The sequence below is a fragment of the Schistocerca cancellata genome, chromosome 9, assembly GCF_023864275.1.
Source record: "Schistocerca cancellata isolate TAMUIC-IGC-003103 chromosome 9, iqSchCanc2.1, whole genome shotgun sequence".
NCBI lineage: Eukaryota > Metazoa > Arthropoda > Insecta > Orthoptera > Acrididae > Schistocerca > Schistocerca cancellata.
The window spans coordinates 400,158,798-400,180,362 of record NC_064634.1 but is presented as its reverse complement, the minus strand read 5'-3'; the positions used below and the strand labels follow the sequence as shown (position 1 = coordinate 400,180,362).

The 21,565-nt window shown below is 46.0% G+C and overlaps 1 protein-coding gene across 1 annotated transcript in view; it reads left to right on the top strand.

Annotated features, from left to right (window-relative positions):
• LOC126100406 (phosphatidate cytidylyltransferase, photoreceptor-specific) overlaps positions 1–21,565 on the top strand; it is a 115,687-nt gene that overhangs the window by 17,657 nt on the left and 76,465 nt on the right. The window contains exons 2-4 of the mRNA XM_049910999.1: positions 10,413–10,546; positions 10,645–10,741; positions 10,838–11,014. Of these exons, the coding sequence (XP_049766956.1) occupies positions 10,413–10,546; positions 10,645–10,741; positions 10,838–11,014 (408 nt within the window). The remainder of the gene's footprint in view (positions 1–10,412; positions 10,547–10,644; positions 10,742–10,837; positions 11,015–21,565) is intronic.

Sequence of the window (21,565 nt, the reverse complement as noted above, 5' to 3'; positions counted from 1 at the left end):
AGAATTTTAGGAAGATGTGGTTCTTCTGTAAAGGAGGCCGCTTATAAAACACTAATACGACCTATTCTTGAGTACTGCTCGAGCATTTGGGATCCCTATCAGGACGGATTGAGGGAGGACATAGAAGCAATTCGGAGGTGGGCTGCCAGATTTGTTACTGGTAGGTTTGATCATCACGCGAGTGTTACGGAAATGCTTCAGGAACTCGGGTGGGAGTTTGTGGAGGAAAGGAGGCGTTCTTTTGATGAATCGCTACTGAGGAAATTTAGAGAACCAGCATTTGAGGCTGACTACAGTACAATTTTACTGCCGCCACCTTATATTTCGCAGAAAGACCACAAAGATAAGATAAGAGAGATTAGGGCTCGTACAGAGCCATATAGGCAGTCGTTTTTCCCTCGTTCTGTTTGGGAGTGGAACAGGGAGAGAAGATGCTAGTTGTGGTATGAGGTGCCCTCCGCCACGCACCGTATGGTGGATTGCGGAGTATGTATGTAGATGTAGATCTCGATCTCGCCAGACCCTCAGACACAATGGATATAGACTGCTCAGGCAATAAATCGGTGGCAGCAGGTGACTCTGAGGCGTAAACTGCCTCATTGAATGTTCCATGCCTTCCCAGTCTCAAGATGTCATCCTCCAGTGGAATTGCGGTGGTTTTTTCCACTGCCTGGCTGACCTGCGGCAACTGTTAAGCTTTACACCGGCTATCTGCATTGCCCTCTAGGAAACCTGGTTCCCAGCAATGCGGACCCCTGCCCTCCATGGCTATAAGGGATATTACAGGAACCATAGTGACTATAATAGTGTGTCAGGTGGAGATTGCGTTTATGTCCTAAACTCGGTCTGTAGTGAACATGTGCCCCTTCAAACCCCTCTTGAAGCTGTGGCTGTCAATGCAGGAAATAACTGTCTGCCATGTATATCTTCCTCCAGATTGTGCACGACCCCTGAATGTATTAGCTGCAGTGATTCATCATCTCCCTAAACCTTTCCTACTTCTAGGAGATTTTAATGCCCATAACACCTTGTGGGATGGTACCATGCTTACTCGCCAAGGCAGAGATGTCGAAACTTTACTGTCACAATTTGACCTCTGCCTTTTAAATACTGGGGCCGCCACACAGTACAGTGTGACTCATGGCAGTTACTTGGCCATCGATTTATCAGTTTGCAGCCCAGGACTTCTCCCATCTATCCACTGGAGAGCACATGACGACCTTTGTTGTAGTGACCACTTTCCCATCTTGCTGTCACTACTCCAGCGTCAGGCACATGAATGTCTGCCCAGATGGGCTTTGAACAAGGCGGACTGGGGAACTTTCACCTCTGGTGTCACAGCTGAAACTCCCCCACACGGTAACATCAATGTGATGGTTGAGCAGGTGACCAGCACAGTTGTTTCTGCTGCAGAAAATGTGATCCCTCTCTCTTTAGGGTGCCCAAGGCGTAAGGCAGTCCCTTGGTGGTCATTGGAAGTCGCTGAAGCAATTAAGGAGCGTCAGCGAGCTCTACAGCAGCGTAAGCGACACCCTTCCTTGGAGCACCTCTTAGCCTTTAAACGGCTCCGTACCCGTGCTCACTACCTTATCATGAATTGATAAGGGAGAGATACATCTCCACCATTGGGTGCCACACGGCACCTTCCCAAGTCTGGGCAAAGATCAAACGTCTTTTCGGGTACCAGGCCCCAACAGCTGGCCCTGGTGTTACCATAAATGGTGAGCTATGTACCGATGCAAACACGATTGCCGAGCACTTTGCTCGAGCCTCTGCGTCCGAGAATCACCACCCAGCCTTTCGCACATTCAAACGGCGGCTAGAACGGAACGCCCTCTCATTCACTACACGCTGCAGTGAATCCTATAATGCCCCATTTACAGAGTGGGAGCTCCCCCGGCCCTTGCACATTGCCCGACTCAGCTCCTGGGCCTGATTGCATCCACAGTCAGATGATTAAACATCTCTCATCTGACTACAAGTGACATCTTCTCGTCATCTTCAACCAGATCTGGTACAATGGCGTCTTCCCATTGCAATGGCGGGAGAGCACCATCATTCCGGTGCTCGAATCCAGTAAAATCTTGCTTGATGTGTGTAGCTATCGGCCCACCAGCCTCACCAATGTTCTTTGAAAGCTGCTGGAATGTATGGTATGTCGACAGTTGGGTTGGGTCCTGGAGTCATGTGGCTTGCTGGCTCCATGTCAGGGCAGCTTCCGGCAGGGTCGCTCTTACCATTGATAATCTTGTGACCATCGAGTCTGCCATCCGAATAGCCTTTCCCAGACGGCAACACCTGATTGCCGTCTTCTTTGACTTATGTAAAGCATATGACACGACTTGGCGACATCACCATCCTTGCCACATTGTACGAGTGGGGTCTCCACTCGCGATTTTTATCCAAAACTTCCTGTCACTATCCAGGAGAATGGAGTCCCACAGGGCTCTGTATTGAGTGTCTCTCCATTGTTAGTGGCCATTAACGGTCTAGCAGCAGCATTGCATTTACTCTACCCTGTGCACCACTGTGGGGTTCGATTGGTGACAGGAGCTTTTAGGACGAGTCGGTGACCAGCATACTGGTGGAGGCTGGTGTCCCTCCACTACAGATCAGACGTGCGCAACTGCTCGCCAGTTACACAGCACGCATTCAAAGTTCCCATGCGCATCCGAATAATCGTCTGCTTTTCCCGCCCATGTCAGTCCATCTCCCGCATCGGTGGCACAGATCGAGGCTGACGATTGTGGTTCGCATGTGGTCCCTTCTCTCCTAACTGGAGTCCTTCCCTTGACCACCTCTGCTTGCAGCCCATTCACATACGCCTCCATGGTGCACGCCTTGGCTGCAGCTTCGTCTGGACCTTTTGCATGGCCCTAAGGACTCCGTTAACCCCACCGCTCTGTGCTTTCACTTACTCTCGATTCTTGATGTGTTCCGGGGCTCTGAAGTGGTTTACACCGACTTCTCAGTGGCTGATGGTCGCATAGGCTTTGCATATGTTCATGGAGGACATATTCACTCCTTGCCAGTTGGCTGCAGTGTTTTCACTGCAGAGCTGGCAGCCATATCCCATGCTCTTGAGTACATCCGCTCATGCCCTGGCGAGTCATTTCTCCTATGTACGGACTCATTGAGCAGCCTACAAGCTATCGACTAGTGCTACCCTTGTCACCCTCTGGCAGCATCCATTCAGGAGTCTATCTATGCCCTGGAACAGGCCCGCCGCTCTGTGGTGTTTGTATGGACCCCAGGACACATTGCAGTTCCCGGCAACGAACTTGCCAACAGGCTGGCCAAACTGGCGACGTGGAAACCGCTTCTGGAAATAAGCATCTCCGAAGCTGACCTGCAAGCTATCTTACACCGCAGGGTTTTCCAGCTTTGGGAGATGGAATGGCATAACAGCACGTGTAACAAACTGTGTGTCATTAAGGAGACTATGAATGTGTGGAAGTCTTCCATGCGGACCTCTCGCAGGGCATCAGTTGTCCTCTGCCGCCTCTACATTAGCCATACGTGGCTAACCCATGGATACCTACTCTGTCACGAGGACCCACCTCAGTGTCGCTGTAGCTCCCAAATGACAGTTGTCCACCTCTTACTGGACTGCCCACTTTTAGCCGCTCTGTGGCAGATTTTTAACTTTCCCAGCACTCTGCCTTCGGTGTTGCCTCCACAGCAGCTTTAGTTTTACGTTTTATCCATGAGAGTGGGTTTTATACTTCTATGTCGGTTTTAGCACATGTCCCTTGTCCCTCTGTGTCTTCCGCCCTAGTGCTTTTAGGATGGAGGTTTTAATGTGTTGCAGAGTGGCTGGCTTTCCCTTTTTATTCTTCTGGTTGGCCAGCCACTGTAATCTGCTTTCATGTTTTACTCTCTTCTGTTTCTAGCGTCTCTGTTTTTTTGTCCTCTTTTGTTCCTTTTAGTGTTCGTTGCCTTCCCTTCATTCTTGTGGCTTTTCCTTTCTTTCCGTTTTGTGTGATATGTTTCGTTCGCTTTATACTCAAACTTGTGGCACTGTTCTGTTAGGAACAAGGGACTGATGACCTCATAGTTTGGTCCCTTCTCCCACCTTTAAACCAACCAACCAACCAACCAACCAAGTGTAGACCAGATGTGGCTTAAATTCAAAGAAATAGTATCAGCAGCAATTGAGAGATTTATACCAAATAATTTAACAGATGACGGAGCTGATCCTCCTTGATACACAAAACAGGTTAGAACACTGTTGCAGACACAACTAAACAAACCTGCCAAATTTAAACAGATGCAAAATCCCCAAGATTGGTGATCTTTTACAGAAGCTTGAAATTTTGCGCGGACTTCAATGCGAGATGCTTATAACAGTTTCCACAACGAAACTTTGTTTTGAAACCTGGCAGAAAATCCAAAGAGATTCTGGTCGTATGTGAAGTATGTTAGTGGCAAGAAACAATCAGTGCCTTATCAGCACAATAGTAATGGAGATACTATCAAAGACAGTGCTGCCAAAGCAGAGTTACTAAACACAGCCTTCCGAAATGCCTTCACAAAAGAAGATGAGGTAAATATTCCAGAATTCGAATCGAGAACACCTGCCAACATGAGTAACCTGTTGTTGTGGTCTTCAGTCCTGAGACTGGTTTGATGCCAACATGAGTAACCTGTTGTTGTGGTCTTCAGTCCTGAGACTGGTTTGATGCAGCTCTCCATGCTACTCTAACCTGTGCAAGCTTCTTCATCTCCCAGTACTTACTGCAACCTACATCCTTCTGAATCTGCTTAGTGTATTCATCTCTTGGTCTCCCCCTACGATTTTTACCCTCCACGCTGCCCTCCAATATTAAATTGGTGATCCCTTGATGCCCCAGAACATGTCCTACCAACCGATCCCTTCTTCTGGTCAAGTTGTGCCACAAACTTCTCTTCTCCCCAATCCTATTCAATACTTCCTCATTAGTTATGTGATCTACCCATCTAATCTTCAGCATTCTTCTGTAGCACCACATTTCGAAAGCTTCTATTCTTTTCTTGTCCAAACTATTTACCGTCCATGTTTCACTTCCATACATGGCTACACTCCATACAAATACTTTCAGAAATGATTTCCTGACACTTAAATCTATACTCGATGTTAACAAATTTCTCTTCTTCAGAAACACTTTCCTTGCCATTGCCAGTCTACATTTTATATCCACTCTACTTCGACCATCATCAGTTATTTTGCTCCCCAAATAGCAAAATTCCTTTACTACTTTAAGTGTCTCATTTCCTAATCTAATTCCCTCAGCATCACCCGACTTAATTCGACTACATTCCATTATCCTTGTTTTGCTTTTGTTGATGTTCATCTTATATCCTCCTTTCAAGACACTGTCCATTCCGTTCAACTGCTCTTCCAGGTCCTTTGCTGTCTCTGACAGAATTACAATGTCATCGGCACACCTCAAGGTTTTTATTTCTTCTCCATGGATTTTAATACCTACTCCGAATTTTTCTTTTGTTTCCTTTACTGCTTGCTCAATATACAGATTGAATAACATCGGGGAGAGGCTACAACCCTGTCTCACTCCCTTCCCAACCACTGCTTCCCTTTCATGTCCCTCGTCTCTTATAACTGCCATCTGGTTTCTGTACAAATTGTAAATAGCCTTTCGCTCCCTGTATTTTACCCCTGCCAGCTTTAGAATTTGAAAGAGAGTATTCCAGTCAACATTGTCAAAAGCTTTCTCTAAGTCTACAAATGCTAGAAACGTAGATTTGCCTTTCCTTAATCTTTCTTCTAAGATAAGTCGTAAGGTCAGTATTGCCTCACGTGTTCCAGTATTTCTATGGAATCCAAACTGATCTTCCCCGAGGTCGGCTTCTACTAGTTTTTCCATTCGTCTGTAAAGAATTCGTGTTAGTATTTTGCAGCTGTGGCTTATTAAACTGATTGTTCAGTAATTTTCACATCTGTCAACACCTGCTTTCTTTGGGATTGGAATTATTATATTCTTCTTGAAGTCTGAGGGTATTTCGCCTGTTTCATGCATCTTGCTCACCAGATGGTAGAGTTTTGTCAGGACTGGCTCTCCCAAGGCCGTCAGTAGTTCCAATGGAATGTTGTCTACTCCGGGGGCCTTGTTTCGACTCAGGTCTTTCAGTGCTCTGTCAAACTCTTCACGCAGTATCGTATCTCCCATTTCATCTTAATCTACATCCTCTTCCATTTCCATAATATTGTCCTCAAGTACATCGCCCTTGTATAGTCCCTCTATATACTCCTTCCACCTTTCTGCTTTCCCTTCTTTGCTTAGAACTGGGTTTCCATCTGAGCTCTTGATGTTCATACAAGTGGTTCTCTTATCTCCAAAGGTCTCTTTAATTTTCCTGTAGGCAGTATCTATCTTACCCCTAGTGAGATAAGCCTCTACACCCTTACATTTGTCCTCTAGCCATGCCTGCTTAGCCATTTTGCACTTCCTGTCGATCTCATTTTTGAGACGTTTGTATTCCTTTTTGCCTGCTTCATTAACTGCATTTTTATATTTTCTCCTTTCATCAATTAAATTCAATATTTCTTCTGTTACCCAAGGATTTCTAAGAGCCCTGGTCTTTTTACCTACTTGATCCTCTGCTGCTTTCACTACTTCATCCCTCAAAGCTACCCATTCTTCTTCTACTGTATTTCTTTCCCCCATTCCTGTCAATTGTTCCCTTATGCTCTCCCTAAAACTCTGTACACCCTCTGGTTCTTTCAGTTTATCCAGGTCCCATCTCCTTAAATTCCCACCTTTTTGCAGTTTCTTCAGTTTTAATCTACAGGTCATAACCAATAGATTGTGGTCAGAGTCCACATCTGCCCCTGGAAATGTCTTACAATTTAAGACCTGGTTCCTAAATCTCTGTCTTACCATTATATAATCTATCTGATACCTTTTAGTATCTCCAGGGTTCTTCCATGTATACAACCTTCTATCATGATTCTTAAACCAAGTGTTAGCTATAATTAAGTTGTGCTCTGTGCAAAATTCTAGCAGGCGGCTTCCTCTTTCATTTCTTAGCCCCAATCCATATTCACCTACTACGTTTCCTTCTCTCCCTTTTCCTACACTCGAATTCCAGTCACCCATGACTATTAAATTTTCGTCTCCCTTCACTATCTGAATAATTTCTTTTATATCATCATACATTTCTTCAATTTCTTCGTCATCTGCAGAGCTAGTTGGCATATAAACTTGTACTACTGTAGTAGGCATGGGCTTCGTGTCTATCTTGGCCACAATAATGCGTTCACTATGCTGTTTGTAGTAGCTTACCAGCATTCCTATTTTCCTATTCATTATTAAACCTACTCCTGCATTACCCCTATTTGACTTTGTGTTTATAACCCTGTAGTCACCTGACCAGAAGTCTTGTTCCTCCTGCCACTGAACTTCACTAATTCCCACTGTATCTAACTTTAACCTATCCAGTTCCCTTTTTAAATTTTCTAACCTACCTGCCCGATTAAGGTATCTGACATTCCACGCTCCGATCCGTAGGACGCCAGTTTTCTTTCTTGTGATAACGACATCCTCTTGAGTAGTCTCCGCCCGGAGATCCGAATGGGGGACTATTTTACCTCCGGAATATTTTACCCAAGAGGACGCCATCATCATTTAATCATACAGTAAAGCTGCATGCCCTCGGGAAAAATTACGGCCGTAGTTTCCCCTTGCTTTCAGCCGTTCGCAGTACCAGTACAGCAATGCCGTTTTGGTTATTGTTACAAGGCCAGATCAGTCAATCATCCAGACTGTTGCCCTTACAACTACTGAAAAGGCTGCTGCCCCTCTTCAGTAACCTAGAAGTAAATATCCTTGGAGTAGTGAAACTTAATAAAAGCAAGTTTTGTGGTCCAGACTGTATACCAATAAGGTTCCTTTCTGAGTATGCTGATGAATTAGCTCCATACTTAACAATCGTATACAATCATTCGCTCGACGAAAGATCCGTATGCAAAGACTGGAAAGTTGCACAGGTCACACCAATATTCAAGAAAGGTAGTAGGAGTAATCCACTAAATTGCAGGCCTATATCGTTAACGTCAATATGCAGCAGGATTTTGGAACATATATTGGGTTCGAACATTGTGAATTGCCTCAAAGAAAATGATCTATTGACACACAGTCGACATGGGTTTAGAAAACATCATTCTGTGAAACACAACTAGCAGTTTATTCACATGAAATGTTGAGTGCTATTGACAAGGGATTTCAGATTGAGTCCGTATTTCTGGATTTCCAGCAGGTTTTTGACACCGTACCACACAAGTGGCTCGTAGTGAAATTGCATGCTTGCGGAATATCGTCTCAGTTATGTGACTGGATTTGTGATTTCCTGTGAGAGAGGTCACAGTTCGTAGCACTTGAAGGAAAGTCATTGAGTAAAACAGAAGTGATTTCTGGCGTTCCCCAAGGTAGTGTTATAGGCCCTTTGCTGTTCCTTATCTATATAAACAATATTGGATACAATCTGAACAGCCGTCTTTGGTTGTTTGTAGATGATGCTGTCATTTATCGACTAATGAAGTTATCAGAAGATCAAAACAAACTGCAAAACAATTTAGAAAAGATATCTAAATGGCAGTTGACCCTAAATAACGAAAAGTGTGAGGTCATCCACCTAAGTGCTAAAAGGAACTCGTTAAACTTCGGATACGCCATAAATCAGTCTAATCTAAAAGCTGTAAATTCAACTAAATACCTAGGTATTACAATTACGAACAACGTAAATTGGAAGGAAGACATAGAAAATGTTGTGGGGAAGGCTAACCAAAGACTGCGTTTTATTGACAGGACACTTCGAAAATGTAACAGGCCTACTAAGAAGACTGCCGACACCATGCTTGTCCGTCCTCTTTTAGAATCCTGCTGCATGATATGGGATCCTTACCAGATAGGGCTGACAGAGTACATTGAAAAAGTTCAAACAAAGGAAGCACGTTTTGTATTATCGTGAAATATGGAGGAGAGTGTCACAGAAATGATAGAGGATTTAGGCTAGAAATCATTAAAAGAAAAACTTTTTCGTTGCGATGGAGTCTTTTCACAAAATTCCAATCAGCAACTTTCTCCTCCAAATGCGAAAATATATTGTTGACACCGGCCTACCTAAGGAGGAACGATCACCATGATAAAATAAGGGAAATCAGAGCTCGTACGGAAAGATATAGGTATTAATTCTCTCCGCGCACTGTACGAGATTGGAACAATAGAGAATTGTGAAGGTGGTTCGATGAAGCCTCTGCCAGGCACTCAAATGTGATTTGTAGAGTATCCATGTAGTTGTATGGATACCAGTGTGTCTCTCATCATTGAAACACATCCTAGGAAGTCAGGCTGTGACAATATTGATAACTTTCTGTCTATGTAAGTAATTTACAAAATTTTGTTTGGCTTCACAGATTCTTTGCCAGGTATTGTTGAGGATACACTTAGTTTATTCCTCAGGCTGACTGTGAAAAATCGAACAGTAAATAACTGCCTTTCTGAAAGTTGCTGCACTATGCTGAGTATCTTTTATAGATTCCGTTTTTAGTTTTTCTTTTACATATAATGATTGTTCTGTTATCTGCCTTCTATGAATTTATTTTGACTAGTCTTTGGAGGCCAATGATATCATGTCTTTGTACCCAGTTTCATTGTGTATAATTTTGGTATGAGGAAAAAGCATTTTTGATCACTTATTTTCAGGATGTGGATGCGCATATCCATTTGAACAAGGTAGCTGACTTTTGATCCATATAACACCAAAGAGATTGTTTACTTTTTTTCTAGTTACATTGAGAAACTGTTCTTAATCTTTGGCAATTAGATGTTCTGAGAACGGTGTAATCATGTTTGAAGTTGAGAGGTAGATTTTCAGTGAAAGACAGGAGGGAAGAGTGTCTTATATTCCTTCCTAACATGTATGACATGTACAGTCAAAAGTGTCATCAGTTTGAACAAGTTTGTGCTCAAATAAAGCTTTCGTAGGATTATGTGTATGTACTTGGATGCAAATTTATAGATGAGAAAAACATTCCATGCATATTAGATGTTTAGTACAGTTACAGATAATGACAAAGATACGTAATAAATTTAATTGCCCTGAAGAGAGTGTCCTTATTTTAATTTTAATTTCAGATGCCTGCAAAAGATCCACTGCTAACTTTTTCGCAAAGTAAGATACACATTTTGCCATACACTAATTCTTAATGGCACACAGCTTATATTGAAGCTAATAATGATGCAGTCCTATTGAAAAGACTTGTCTACAGTGAAAAATCATAGTCTTTTTATTTTGTTGTCAATTTATGTTCATAGGTTTTATGCTACAGGACTTACTTGCCAACTTATATCTTAAATAGTATTCGTACTGAGCAAATCTTCACAATATATGCTTTTTATTTTAAATTTTAACAGAAGGAAGATGTTGATTCAGAAGATGATAAAAGCCCTGAAGAAAAGTATGTTGAAGAAGTAGCGAAGATAGTCCCACAGGGAACGGATAAAACACCTGAAGTACTAAACTCTGCTCTTAGTGGACTTTCAGACAGGTGAAGAATCTTGTATAAAACATGTAATATGATCAAATACCCTTTCTCATCATTTTACATCATGTCCTTTTATTAATCACAATTATTATGCTTTGCAGATGGCGGAACTGGGTGATAAGAGGTTTATTTTCGTTAGTAATGATTGCTGGGTTTTGTCTACTTATATACAGTGGGCCTCTTGCTCTCATGGTTACAGTAAGTACATTTATGTATATATTAAGAATTATACTGCTGCTCCATATCAATGTTTTGTAATGTTTAACTTTTCTCTGTTTACTTACTACTTTGCAGACCCTTCTTGTACAAGTGAAATGCTTCGAAGAAATTATCAACATTGGTTATGCTGTGTACAGAGTTCATAATCTTCCATGGTTTCGATCACTATCTTGGTATTTTTTAATTACATCTAACTACTTTTTCTATGGGGAGAGTCTTGTTGATTACTTTGGTGTTGTCATTAACCGGACGGTAAGTTACATATATCTCTTGCTTTGATTGTAATTAGAGTGTAGATATAATTTTTGGTGTGGCTGTTTTCTTCTTACTATTCCACTCATGTTTCATATTAATCCCTTATTTGTTAATACTTTTGGATTAAAGGAGAGACCACTCACTGATAAGGAGAAGCATTGAGATGTCGATAGGCTCACACAAAAAGGAAGAAAACTTGCTAGCTTTTGGAGTAATCCTTTACCAAGCTATCGTAAACCTCCCCCCCCCCCCCCCCTCTCTCTCTCTCTCTCTCTCTCTCTCTCTCTCTCTCTCTCTCTCTCTCTCACACACACACACACACACACACACACACACACACACACACACACACACACACACATTACCTACCTATGGCCTTTGTGGCTCTAGCTGGATTGGATGCACAGTGCCAGTGCTGAATTTTTGGCATATGGACTGGATTGTTGTGGTGCTTCTGTGGTTTAGGGTGTGTAGAGGTGGGAGATGGGGAGTGATGGGAGTTCATGGCTAGTGGCATGGAGGGAGGCAGTGGGTTTGCTGACTATGAATGCAGCAAGGAGGGGTGGCATGTTCAGTCCTCTTCAACCCACCTTCCTGGTTGTTGGCCACCACCTCTCAGATAGTTCCATCCTCACTTCTGTCCATGCTAAACTGACTAACCACCAACGGCACCTGCGTTTCAACAGCTGTCATCCCTTCCATGTCAAAAAATCCCCCCCCCCCCCTCCGCCCATAGTCTAGGCACTTGTGGAAGACTTACCTGCAGTAACAAGAACTCCCTTGCCAAATAAGCTGAAGGTCTCGTGAAGACCATAGACAGGCACTACCCTCGAACCTAGCCCACAAACAGATTTCCTGTGACATATCCGCACATGCCCCCAGTCGTACCACCATCCCAAGAATCAGCTACAAAGAAGCATCCCCCTCATCACCCAGTATCACCCTGGACTTGAAACAACTTAACCATAACCTTTGTCAGGGTTTTTAATTATCTCCTATCGTGCCCTGAAATGAGATACCTCCTACCCAAGATCCTTCTCACATCTCCTAAAGTGATGTTTTGTCACCCACGCAACCTACACAACATCCTAGTCCATCTCCCACCCCCTATCCCCTTGCCACCGGTATCATATCCCTGTAATAGATCAAGGTGCAGCATTTTTTCTCTTTTGTGCTGCATGTCTATCCTCTTGTTATTCTTTTTCGCCTCCCTTGGGGAACATGTTTGTAGTGTTGTTGGGATTGTTCTACATTCTGTCATTGACGTACGAACAGTTTCATTTTTATTTTTCGCTCCATTTTTCTTTCATTGTTTGCCTTCTATTCTTGTTCCTTCGCTTAGTTGTTTGAGGATCCTCTTTTTCTTCTTCCTCCTTGTGTGCTCCTGAAGGCTGGCCCATACGTTTGACATGTAGCAGGTGACTGGGTAATGCATAATTCCCAGCCCCGGGTCGACAGGTGGGGTTCTCATGTACCCCCTTGTACAGGCCAGGCCCAGGGAGGGGTAATTGCCCGAGCTGTAACCTTCCCAAATTGCTGATTGGTCCCTCTGTCAGGTGTTCAGGGGATATGACCTGAGGTGTGAACAATCACCTAAGGCGGGTGCACCCCCTTGTGAGAGAGTGCCCTCATTTGGAAGCAGCGCACCATCGGAAACGCTGGCAATCATAGGGGATTTCCTCCCGATGAATCAGTCATCTTCCCACTCAACAGCTACAAAACGTAAATGTAGGTTACCCTATTCGTGCTGAAGCCCATAGAACTTTGAATTCTTCCTGTGGTGTAATTTACACCAGGCTGCTCAACGGTCTAACCGAGGCTGAAATCCAATCTTACCTCTCTCATTACGGTGTCTTTGTCGTCCATCGTATAATGAAAAAGGTAGATTCCTCCTTAGTGCCCACCTGGTATCTCTTTCTCACCTCTGATAGAGTGGTGCTTCCACCCAAGCTCAAAGCAGGCTATGAAATTATCATAGTCCGGCCGTACATACATTCCAAACCCGAAGCACTGCTACCATGTCATTGTTTCAACCGCACTAGAACGTCTTGTCGACACCCAGCCAAATATGTTACCTGTGGTAGGGATGCACACGAGGGCGATTGTCCACCTCCTTCTCCCCACTGTATCAACTGCAATGTCAGCCATGCTGCCTCCTCTCGGGGTTGTCCCGGGTATCTTGATAAGCGGGCTGTTCAAGAGATCCGGGTGAAGGAAAAGGTGCCTTACCCAGTCGCTCGCAAGTTAACTGGCCAGTTGCAAACCCTATGTTCTCCCATCTGGTACCTATAGTTCTGTTCTTCTTACCCTTCACTCCATGAAGGACATGCCCATGCAAACACGTGACCTCCAATTCAGCTCTGAGGCTGTGAAATCACCCAGTGTCTAGGTAGCATAGCAATCCCTCCGTCCAGCTGTACAACAAGTCGTCAAACTCTTGCCTCAAGGGGTGAAGACACCAGCTACACAACTGGTAGGCCGGAAAGGATAGAAGGAGTACTCTCACAAAGACTTCCTCTGTCCCTCTAAACAACACCCGAGTCTTCCACTAACCAGAAAGGCTCAAAGAAGCTCACCAAAGGCAAACGGTCTTCTCCTTCGCCATCTTGAAGATCCTCTGCGATGGTGTCGCCACGTGATACCTTAGCCTGGCCGGCCTTCATGTCAGCGGTACACACTAATAATTGTTTTTCAGTCTTGGATTCCACAGACTGACTGCACAAGCAAGCTGATGCTTCTGTGGACCCCATGAAGCATGATCTTCCTGCTTCTGTGCACTGTAGTAGCAACTCTTTCCCCGCTGTCACTCGGCAGCCGCCGAGGTGACACCCCTTCGTGACTCTCCTCCAATGGAACGTTCGTCTCCTTCGATCCCACAAAGAGGATTTAAAACTGCCTGCCAGGCATATCTGACTCCCTTTTTGTTGACGATTTTGCCATCTATTGCAGTTCTCCACGGACCTGTCTTACTGAGGGGCGTCTTCAGTGCTGTCTTGATCGTCTTTACTCCTGGAGCATCGACAATGGCTTTCGCTTTTCCACTGACAAAACCGTCCGTATGAATTTCTGGTGGTGCAAATTTTTTCTCCCACCATCTCTACATCTTGGGCCTGTTGCCCTTCTGTTTGCTGAAACTACGAAATTCCTGGGGCTCGTGATTGATAGGAATCTCTCTTGGTCCTCCCATGTATCTTACCCAGCAGCCGACTGTATGCGGTTCCTCAGTGTCCTACGTGTCCTCAATGATGCTTCCTGGGGTGCCTATCGAACCATCCTCCTCCGCTTTTACTGGTCCCTTGTCCATTCAAAACTCAATTATGTGTGCTTTGTTTATGTGTCTGTGTGCCTATCCTTCTCACACCATCTCAACAGTATCCACCATCATTGCCTCCATTTGGCCACGGTTGCCTATTACACCAGCACGGTTGAGAGTCTGTATGCTGTAGCTGCTGAACTACCACTGTCCTACTGCAGTGACTTTCTCCTTAGCTGGTATGCTTGCCATTAGTCTGTCATGCATAGCCATCCCTCCTATGCCGCCTCCTTTGATGATTCCTTGGATTGTCAGTATGGGGCTCGTCCCTCTTCTCGGTTACCTTCTGGAGTCCACTTTCGGCACTTGCTACAGTGGCTTAACATCACACTACCTGCAACTGTCCCAGTGTGTGCGATCCCTTTACCACACTGGCTTCATGAAGCGGCTCATGTTAACCTTGGCCTTCATTTGCTTCCTAGGGACACTACTCCAGCCTCGGTCTATCGCCTTCAGTTTCATGACTCTGGCATAGAACTTCACGATAGTACCTTTGTATACACTGATGACTCTCGAACTGACTGTGGGGTCGGATGTGCTTTTGTCATTTGCTCCTTTGTTTTTCGATATCGGCTTCTGGCACATCCCTCAGTATTTATAGCTGAGCTCTTCGCCTTGTATCAGTCCATGAAATACATTCTGTGACATAGCCTTCTCAATTGTGTCCTCTGCTCAGACTCACTCAGTGCCCTTCAAAGTCTGTGTGTGCTGTACATTGCCCATCCCTTAGTGCAGCGGGTCCGGGAAAATTGTCACTTTCTCACTCTTGGTGGATGCAGTGTGATGTTTCTGTGGGTTCCTGGTCATGTCGGTCTGCCAGGAAACGAGGCCGCTGCCAAGGTTGCAGTCCTCATACCTCAGCTTGCGAGTACATATATTCCCTCTGATGATCTCTGTGTTTCTGTATGTTAGGAGGTGGTGTCCCTTTGGCATCGCCAATGGTCTTCCATTCTCGGGAATACGCTTTGGCTTATCAAGCCTCTCCCAGTGGCTTGGACGACCTCCTCTCGGCCCTCCCGCCAGGAGGAGATTATTTTAACTCAGCTGCATATTGGGCACTGCCTTTTTAGCCATCATCATTTGCTAAGTAGTGCTACCCCACCACTTTGTACACATTGTGCCCAAGTTTTAACTGTCCGCCTTTTCTTTATGGAATGCCCATTTTTTTAACTACTTACATTCCTGCTTGGATTTGCTGACTCATTTATCAGTCATTCTAGCAAATGACGCACGGGCTGTTCATTACGTTTTACTTTTTATCCACCAAATCAATATGGCAAAGACCATCTAATTTTTAGATTTGGACCTCTGTTTAGGTACGGTGACTTTTTTAGCCCTTATTTCACGTGCCTGTTTTTAGCTGTCTTGTGTTATGCCAATTGGGACTGATGTGTAGTCATTTAACTCCTCTCGGTGTTTGTGTTCTATAGTTTTGACTTGGTCGCGTAAGACCCCAGTTGTTTTCTGCACCCTAAAGCAAAACAGACAACAAATCAGCTGTCCTCCAACAACAGCTTTCCTGAACTACACAGTGGGAGTTATCCTTGCCACACATCCTTCGCTCACATAATCATCTTTCCCTCAATCTCCAGTAACCTGTTGTCTTCTCACCCTCCACCTAACAGTTTCACCTTCCTCTGTCCTGTCACCCTCTTCCAATTCACACCCATATGTCACCTTCAGCTTGCGCTGCGCCCAACTGTCTCTGACAACCCTGCATTGTAGGCTTAGCGCATGCAGCTGCCACCCCTCCCTCCCATATAACCAGCTGGCAAACTGGCTGCCTCCCTCTGAACTGCTATAGTTCAATTTTTTTATCTTGGCGGCTCGCGCATGCCCGCCCAGACGCGGGAGATTGCTGCGTTGCCAGTTGCACACGACGCACGCGCCAATAGAAGCAGCGCCATAGTATAGCATAGTTCGCAAGCTTACGTTTAGGGGGGAGCACGCAGTTCATGAAGTAAAGCCACCACGGCCGCATTAACCCTTTCGCCGCTACAAAGACGTGCTCCCTGCATTCCGCGCTGTGCGCGATTTTGTCACTGCACTGCTCACCTGTGCAGACACATCGTGTTCTGACTGCTTTGACACTCTTATCAGTGATTCCACAAAAACTGTTTGGCCCAAAAATTTGATTTTTACACATCTTTTTGACTGATACCTTCCCCCCATAAATGACTTAATTTTGTTTCGATGTTCAACGCAGTTATTATGCAGCATTAAATATAGTAAACCATTGCACGAAATTTTGAAGAGTTTGCAGAGGTAAAAGTCCATAGAGTATACTTTCCGTATGGTCGATTTTAGTTGCCACAATGTTGAGAATGAAATGTGGACAAGAAACCTAAATTTCATATAAAATTTACTGTATAACAATAGCTCATTTAAGTACCACATAGGTGTCATATGTAATATTGAGAAATATTCCGTCTTTCGCGACTGTAACAAAAGTTTTATTTACACTGAGCACGTTTGGCTTTATTTTAAAGCACTTCAATCAATCAAAAGGAAGTAGACAAAATACATTAAACAAAACTGTGGACTTACAAAAACATTAGGACTTGAATATACCGTCTATCAGTGAAGTGCTCTGAGCTATGTCAAATATAATTTTTGTGTGTGGCACACACAAACATCATTTATTTGCTAAAACACTGATCTGCCAACACAAACGTTGAATATTGTGTTACCGCAGCACAAAACTACGAAAGGTGACTTGGCAATGGAGGAGACAAAATACTGTCCACTGAAGATGCTTCAAAAGAGAGAAACGCGTCTGGTCTAAATAAGTCCCTTATTACAGTTGCAGAAGAGGAATATATTTCAGTACCATTGGTAAAACTGCGACAGTGGAACAAAAACAAGAAAGAGAACATGAGTACCATTGTGTATGTACCATACCTTTCCTTGATTGAAGTGCTGTAAAATAAAGCCAAACGCGTCTGGTGTAAATAATAATTTTAATACAGTCGCGAAAGACGGAATATTTCTCAATATTACATACGACACCTATGTCGTACTTAAATTAAATGAGATATTGTTATACAGTAAATTTTATATGAAATTTAGGTATCTTGTCCACATTTCATTCTCGACATCCCCCCCTGCGGGTCCGGGGATTAGAATAGGCCCGAGGTATTCCTGCCTGTCGTAAGAGGCGACTAAAAGGAGTCCATCCCCCTCACGGGGGTAGTTAGCGCCTGCGTCCGGAGACGGACGGTTCCACGACCTATAATTGTGGTCTTTCTGGTTTTTCACTTCTCGTTTCTTCCTTCCTTTGTTGGTTCCTTTCTTTGCTCTTCTCCACCTCACTGTCTTCCTTACTCTTTCCCTTGACTTCTCCTTGCCTTCTCATAGCCTTCTTCTCCTTGCCTTCTCATTGCCTTCTTCTCCTTGCCTTCTCATTGCCTTCTTCTCCTTGCCTTCTCTGGTCTCCGCCTCGGCGTTTGAGACAGTCTGTCCTCTTTCTCCCTCTCTCTTCTTTTTCCTCTTCTTTCTTCCTCCCTGTGCGTGCCTGAAGGCCGACCCACGCGTTCGCACGTGTAGCCGGTGACGGGGTAACGCGTAAGTCCCCGCCCTGGGTAGACATGTAAGGCACGCGCGTACCCCCTGGTAAAGGCCAGGCTCGGGGAGGGGTGATTGCCTGAGCTGACACCTTCTGACCATGCCGATTGGTCCCTCCGTCTGTGTCTCGGGAGGTGTGACCTGAGGTGTAAACATTCACCTAAGGCGGGAGTGCCCTCTGAGAGGGTCCCCACAAGGAAGGAGCGCGCCATCGGAGACGCTGGCAATCATGGGGGATTCCTCCACAATGGATTCTACTCCATCTCTCTCGACTTCGACCCAAAAATGGAAACGTGACCAGCCAACAGTGACAAAAGTACTACCGCCTGCCCCACAGTTCCTCGTAGTTTCTCGATCTGAGGACGGAAAGGATTTTTCCTCTGTCAACCCTTTCGTTATTCAGAAGGGCGTAGATGCCATAGCCGGATCTGTCAAATCTTGTACCAGGTTGCGTAACGGTACCTTATTACTAGAAACTGAGAATGCCTTTCAGGCACAAAAACTGCTTCGGGCCACACTCCTGTACACGTTCCCTGTCCGGGTGGAGGCCCACCGAACTTTGAATTCGTCTCGTGGTGTAGTCTATACTAGCTCCCTCGACGGATTGACTGACGAGGAGCTTCAATCTTTCCTCGCTCAGCAGGGCGTGACGGCTGTCCATAGGGTCATGAAAAAGGTCAACAATGACCTTGTACCGACCCGGACACTTTCCTTGACCTTTGATAGTGTTAAGCTGCCATTGCGCATCAAGGCGGGCTACGAGGTTATTTCTGTTCGCCCCTATGTCCCGACACCTACGCGCTGCTACCAGTGTCAGCGTTTCAATCACACTCAACAGTCTTGTTCCAATGCGGCTAAATGTGTCACTTGTGGCAGGGATGCCCATGAGGGTGACTGTCCACCTCCGTCTCCTCGTTGTGTGAACTGTCAGGGTGACCATGCCGCATCCTCCTGCGACTGTCCTGTCTATAAGGAAGAACGCTGTATCCAAGAAATTCGGGTCAAAGAGAAAGTGTCCACCTTGGCTGCTCGCAAGCTATTGGCTAGTAGGAAGCCCACGCTGCTCCCAGCGGGGAAATACAGTACTGTCCTCGCCTCTCCTCGGACTACCCGGGAGGTAGCAACCCAGACATGCGATCTGACCTTCAGCACCACGGTCGTCCGTTCGGCCAGTGCCAAGATTGCGCGGTCGACGTCTCCTCTTCCTCTCATCACCCCACAGACACCAGCCCCTTCATCAGCTTCTGCTAAGACGAAGACCCCGAAGTCAGATGCACGGGCCTTCAAGAAGGAACCATCCTGTGCAGACTTCCTCCGTACCTCGACCTCCCAGCCTTCGACCGGTACTTCCACCAAACGTCCTTCCAAAAAGGCGCATAGGAAGCACAGTTCTCCTTCTCCGCCACGGCGCATTTCTTCTCCTGCGCCACCCAGCGGTTGCCGCCCCAGGCCGTCATCCGTTTCGCCTGGCCGCACCGCTGGTAGCCGTACATCTGGCCGTTCACCGGCGGAGGAAGCTCCCCCTCCCGGCCATCCTCCCGAGATGGCCGATGACCCTATAGACCCAATGGACGATGACTGTCCGCCTACTGATAGCGGCGGCAGTGCTCGCTCGAAGCCAGGCCCTAAGCAGCCTTCGAGGTGACCCCTTCTATCATCTTCCTTTTCTTACGATGGCACTTATGCACTGGAATATTCGCAGCATTCGCTCCAACCGAGAGGACTTGAAGTTGCTGCTCCGCTTGCACCGTCCGCTCGTCGTAGCCCTCCAGGAAACGAAGCTACGCCCATGCGATCAAATTGCCTTGGCACACTACACCTCTCTGCGTTTTGACCTACCCCCTGTGGTAGGTATCCCAGCTCATGGAGGGGTTATGTTGCTGGTCCGGGATGATATTTACTACGATCCCATCACGTTGCACACCGGCCTGCAGGCAGTTGCCATCCGCATTACTCTCCCCACTTTTACGTTTTCCTTTTGTACCGTTTACACTCCATCGTCATCTGCCGTTACCAGGGCAGACGTGATGCAACTTATTGCTCAGCTACCTGCACCATTTTTGTTAACTGGAGACTTCAATGCCCACCATCCCCTTTGGGGCTCTCCAGCATCCTGCCCGAGGGGCTCCTTGTTAGCAGACCTTTTCAACCAGCTCGATCTTGTGTGCCTCAATACTGGCGCCCCTACTTTTCTTTCGGACACATCTCACACCTATTCCCATTTAGACCTCTCTATATGTACTCCCAAACTTGCACGCCGGTTTGAGTGGTATGCACTTTCTGATACATATTCGAGCGACCACTTCCCGTGTGTTATCCATCTCCTGCAGCATACCCCCTCTCCGTGCTTCTCTAATTGGACCATCTCCAAGGCAGACTGGGGGCTCTTCTCTTCCAGGGCGACCTTTCAGGATCAAACCTTCACAAGCTGCGATCGTCAGGTCGCACACCTCACGGAAGTCATTCTCGCTGCTGCTGAATATTCCATACCTCACCCTCCTTCTTCTCCACGTCGCGTACCGGTCCCCTGGTGGACCGCAGCATGTAGAGACGCTTTACGTGCTCATCGACGTGCTTTACGCACATTTAAACGCCACCCTACAGTGGCGAATTGTATCAATTATAAACGATTACGTGCTCAGTGTCGTCGTATTATCAAAGAAAGCAAGAAAGCCAGCTGGGCTGCTTTCACAAGCACCTTCAACAGTTTTACTCCTTCTTCTGTTGTCTGGGGTAGCCTGCGCCGGCTATCTGGCACTAAGGTCCACTCACCAGTTTCTGGCTTGAAGGTCGCGAATGACGTCCTTGTGGCCCCTGAGGCTGTCTCCAATGCCTTCGGCCGCTTTTTCGCAGAGGTTTCGAGCTCCGCTAATTACCACCCTGCCTTCCTCCCCCGCAAACAGCCAGAGGAGGCTAGTCCACCTAACTTCTGCTCCTCGAATTGTGAAAGTTATAATGCCCCATTCACCATGCGGGAACTCGAAAACGCACTTGGCCGATCACGGTCCTCCGCTCCAGGGCAGATTCTATTCATATTCAGATGCTGAAGAACCTTTCTCCTGCGGGTAAAGGTTTTCTTCTTCGTACATACAATCGCATCTGGATTGAGGGACATGTTCCCGCATGCTGGCGCGAGTCTATTGTTGTCCCGATTCCTAAGCCGGGGAAGGACAAGCACTTACCTTCCAGTTATCGACCTATCTCGCTTACCAGCTGTGTCTGTAAAGTGATGGAGCGAATGGTTAACTCTCGATTGGTTTGGCTGCTCGAGTCTCGACGCCTACTTACCAATGTACAATGTGGATTTCGTAGGCGCCGCTCTGCTGTTGACCATCTGGTTACCTTGTCGACCTTCATTATGAATAACTTCTTGCGGAAGTGCCCGACCGCGGCTGTGTTCTTTGATTTGGAGAAGGCTTACGACACCTGTTGGAGGGCGGGCATTCTCCGCACCATGCATACATGGGGCCTTCGCGGTCGCCTCCCTCTTTTTATTTGTTCCTTTTTAATGGATCGACAGTTCAGGGTACGTGTGGGTTCTGTCCTGTCCGACACCTTTCGCCAGGAGAATGGGGTGCCACAGGGCTCAGTTTTGAGTGTCGCTCTCTTCGCCATCGCGATCAATCCAATAATGGATTGCCTCCCAGCTGATGTATCAGGCTCCCTTTTCG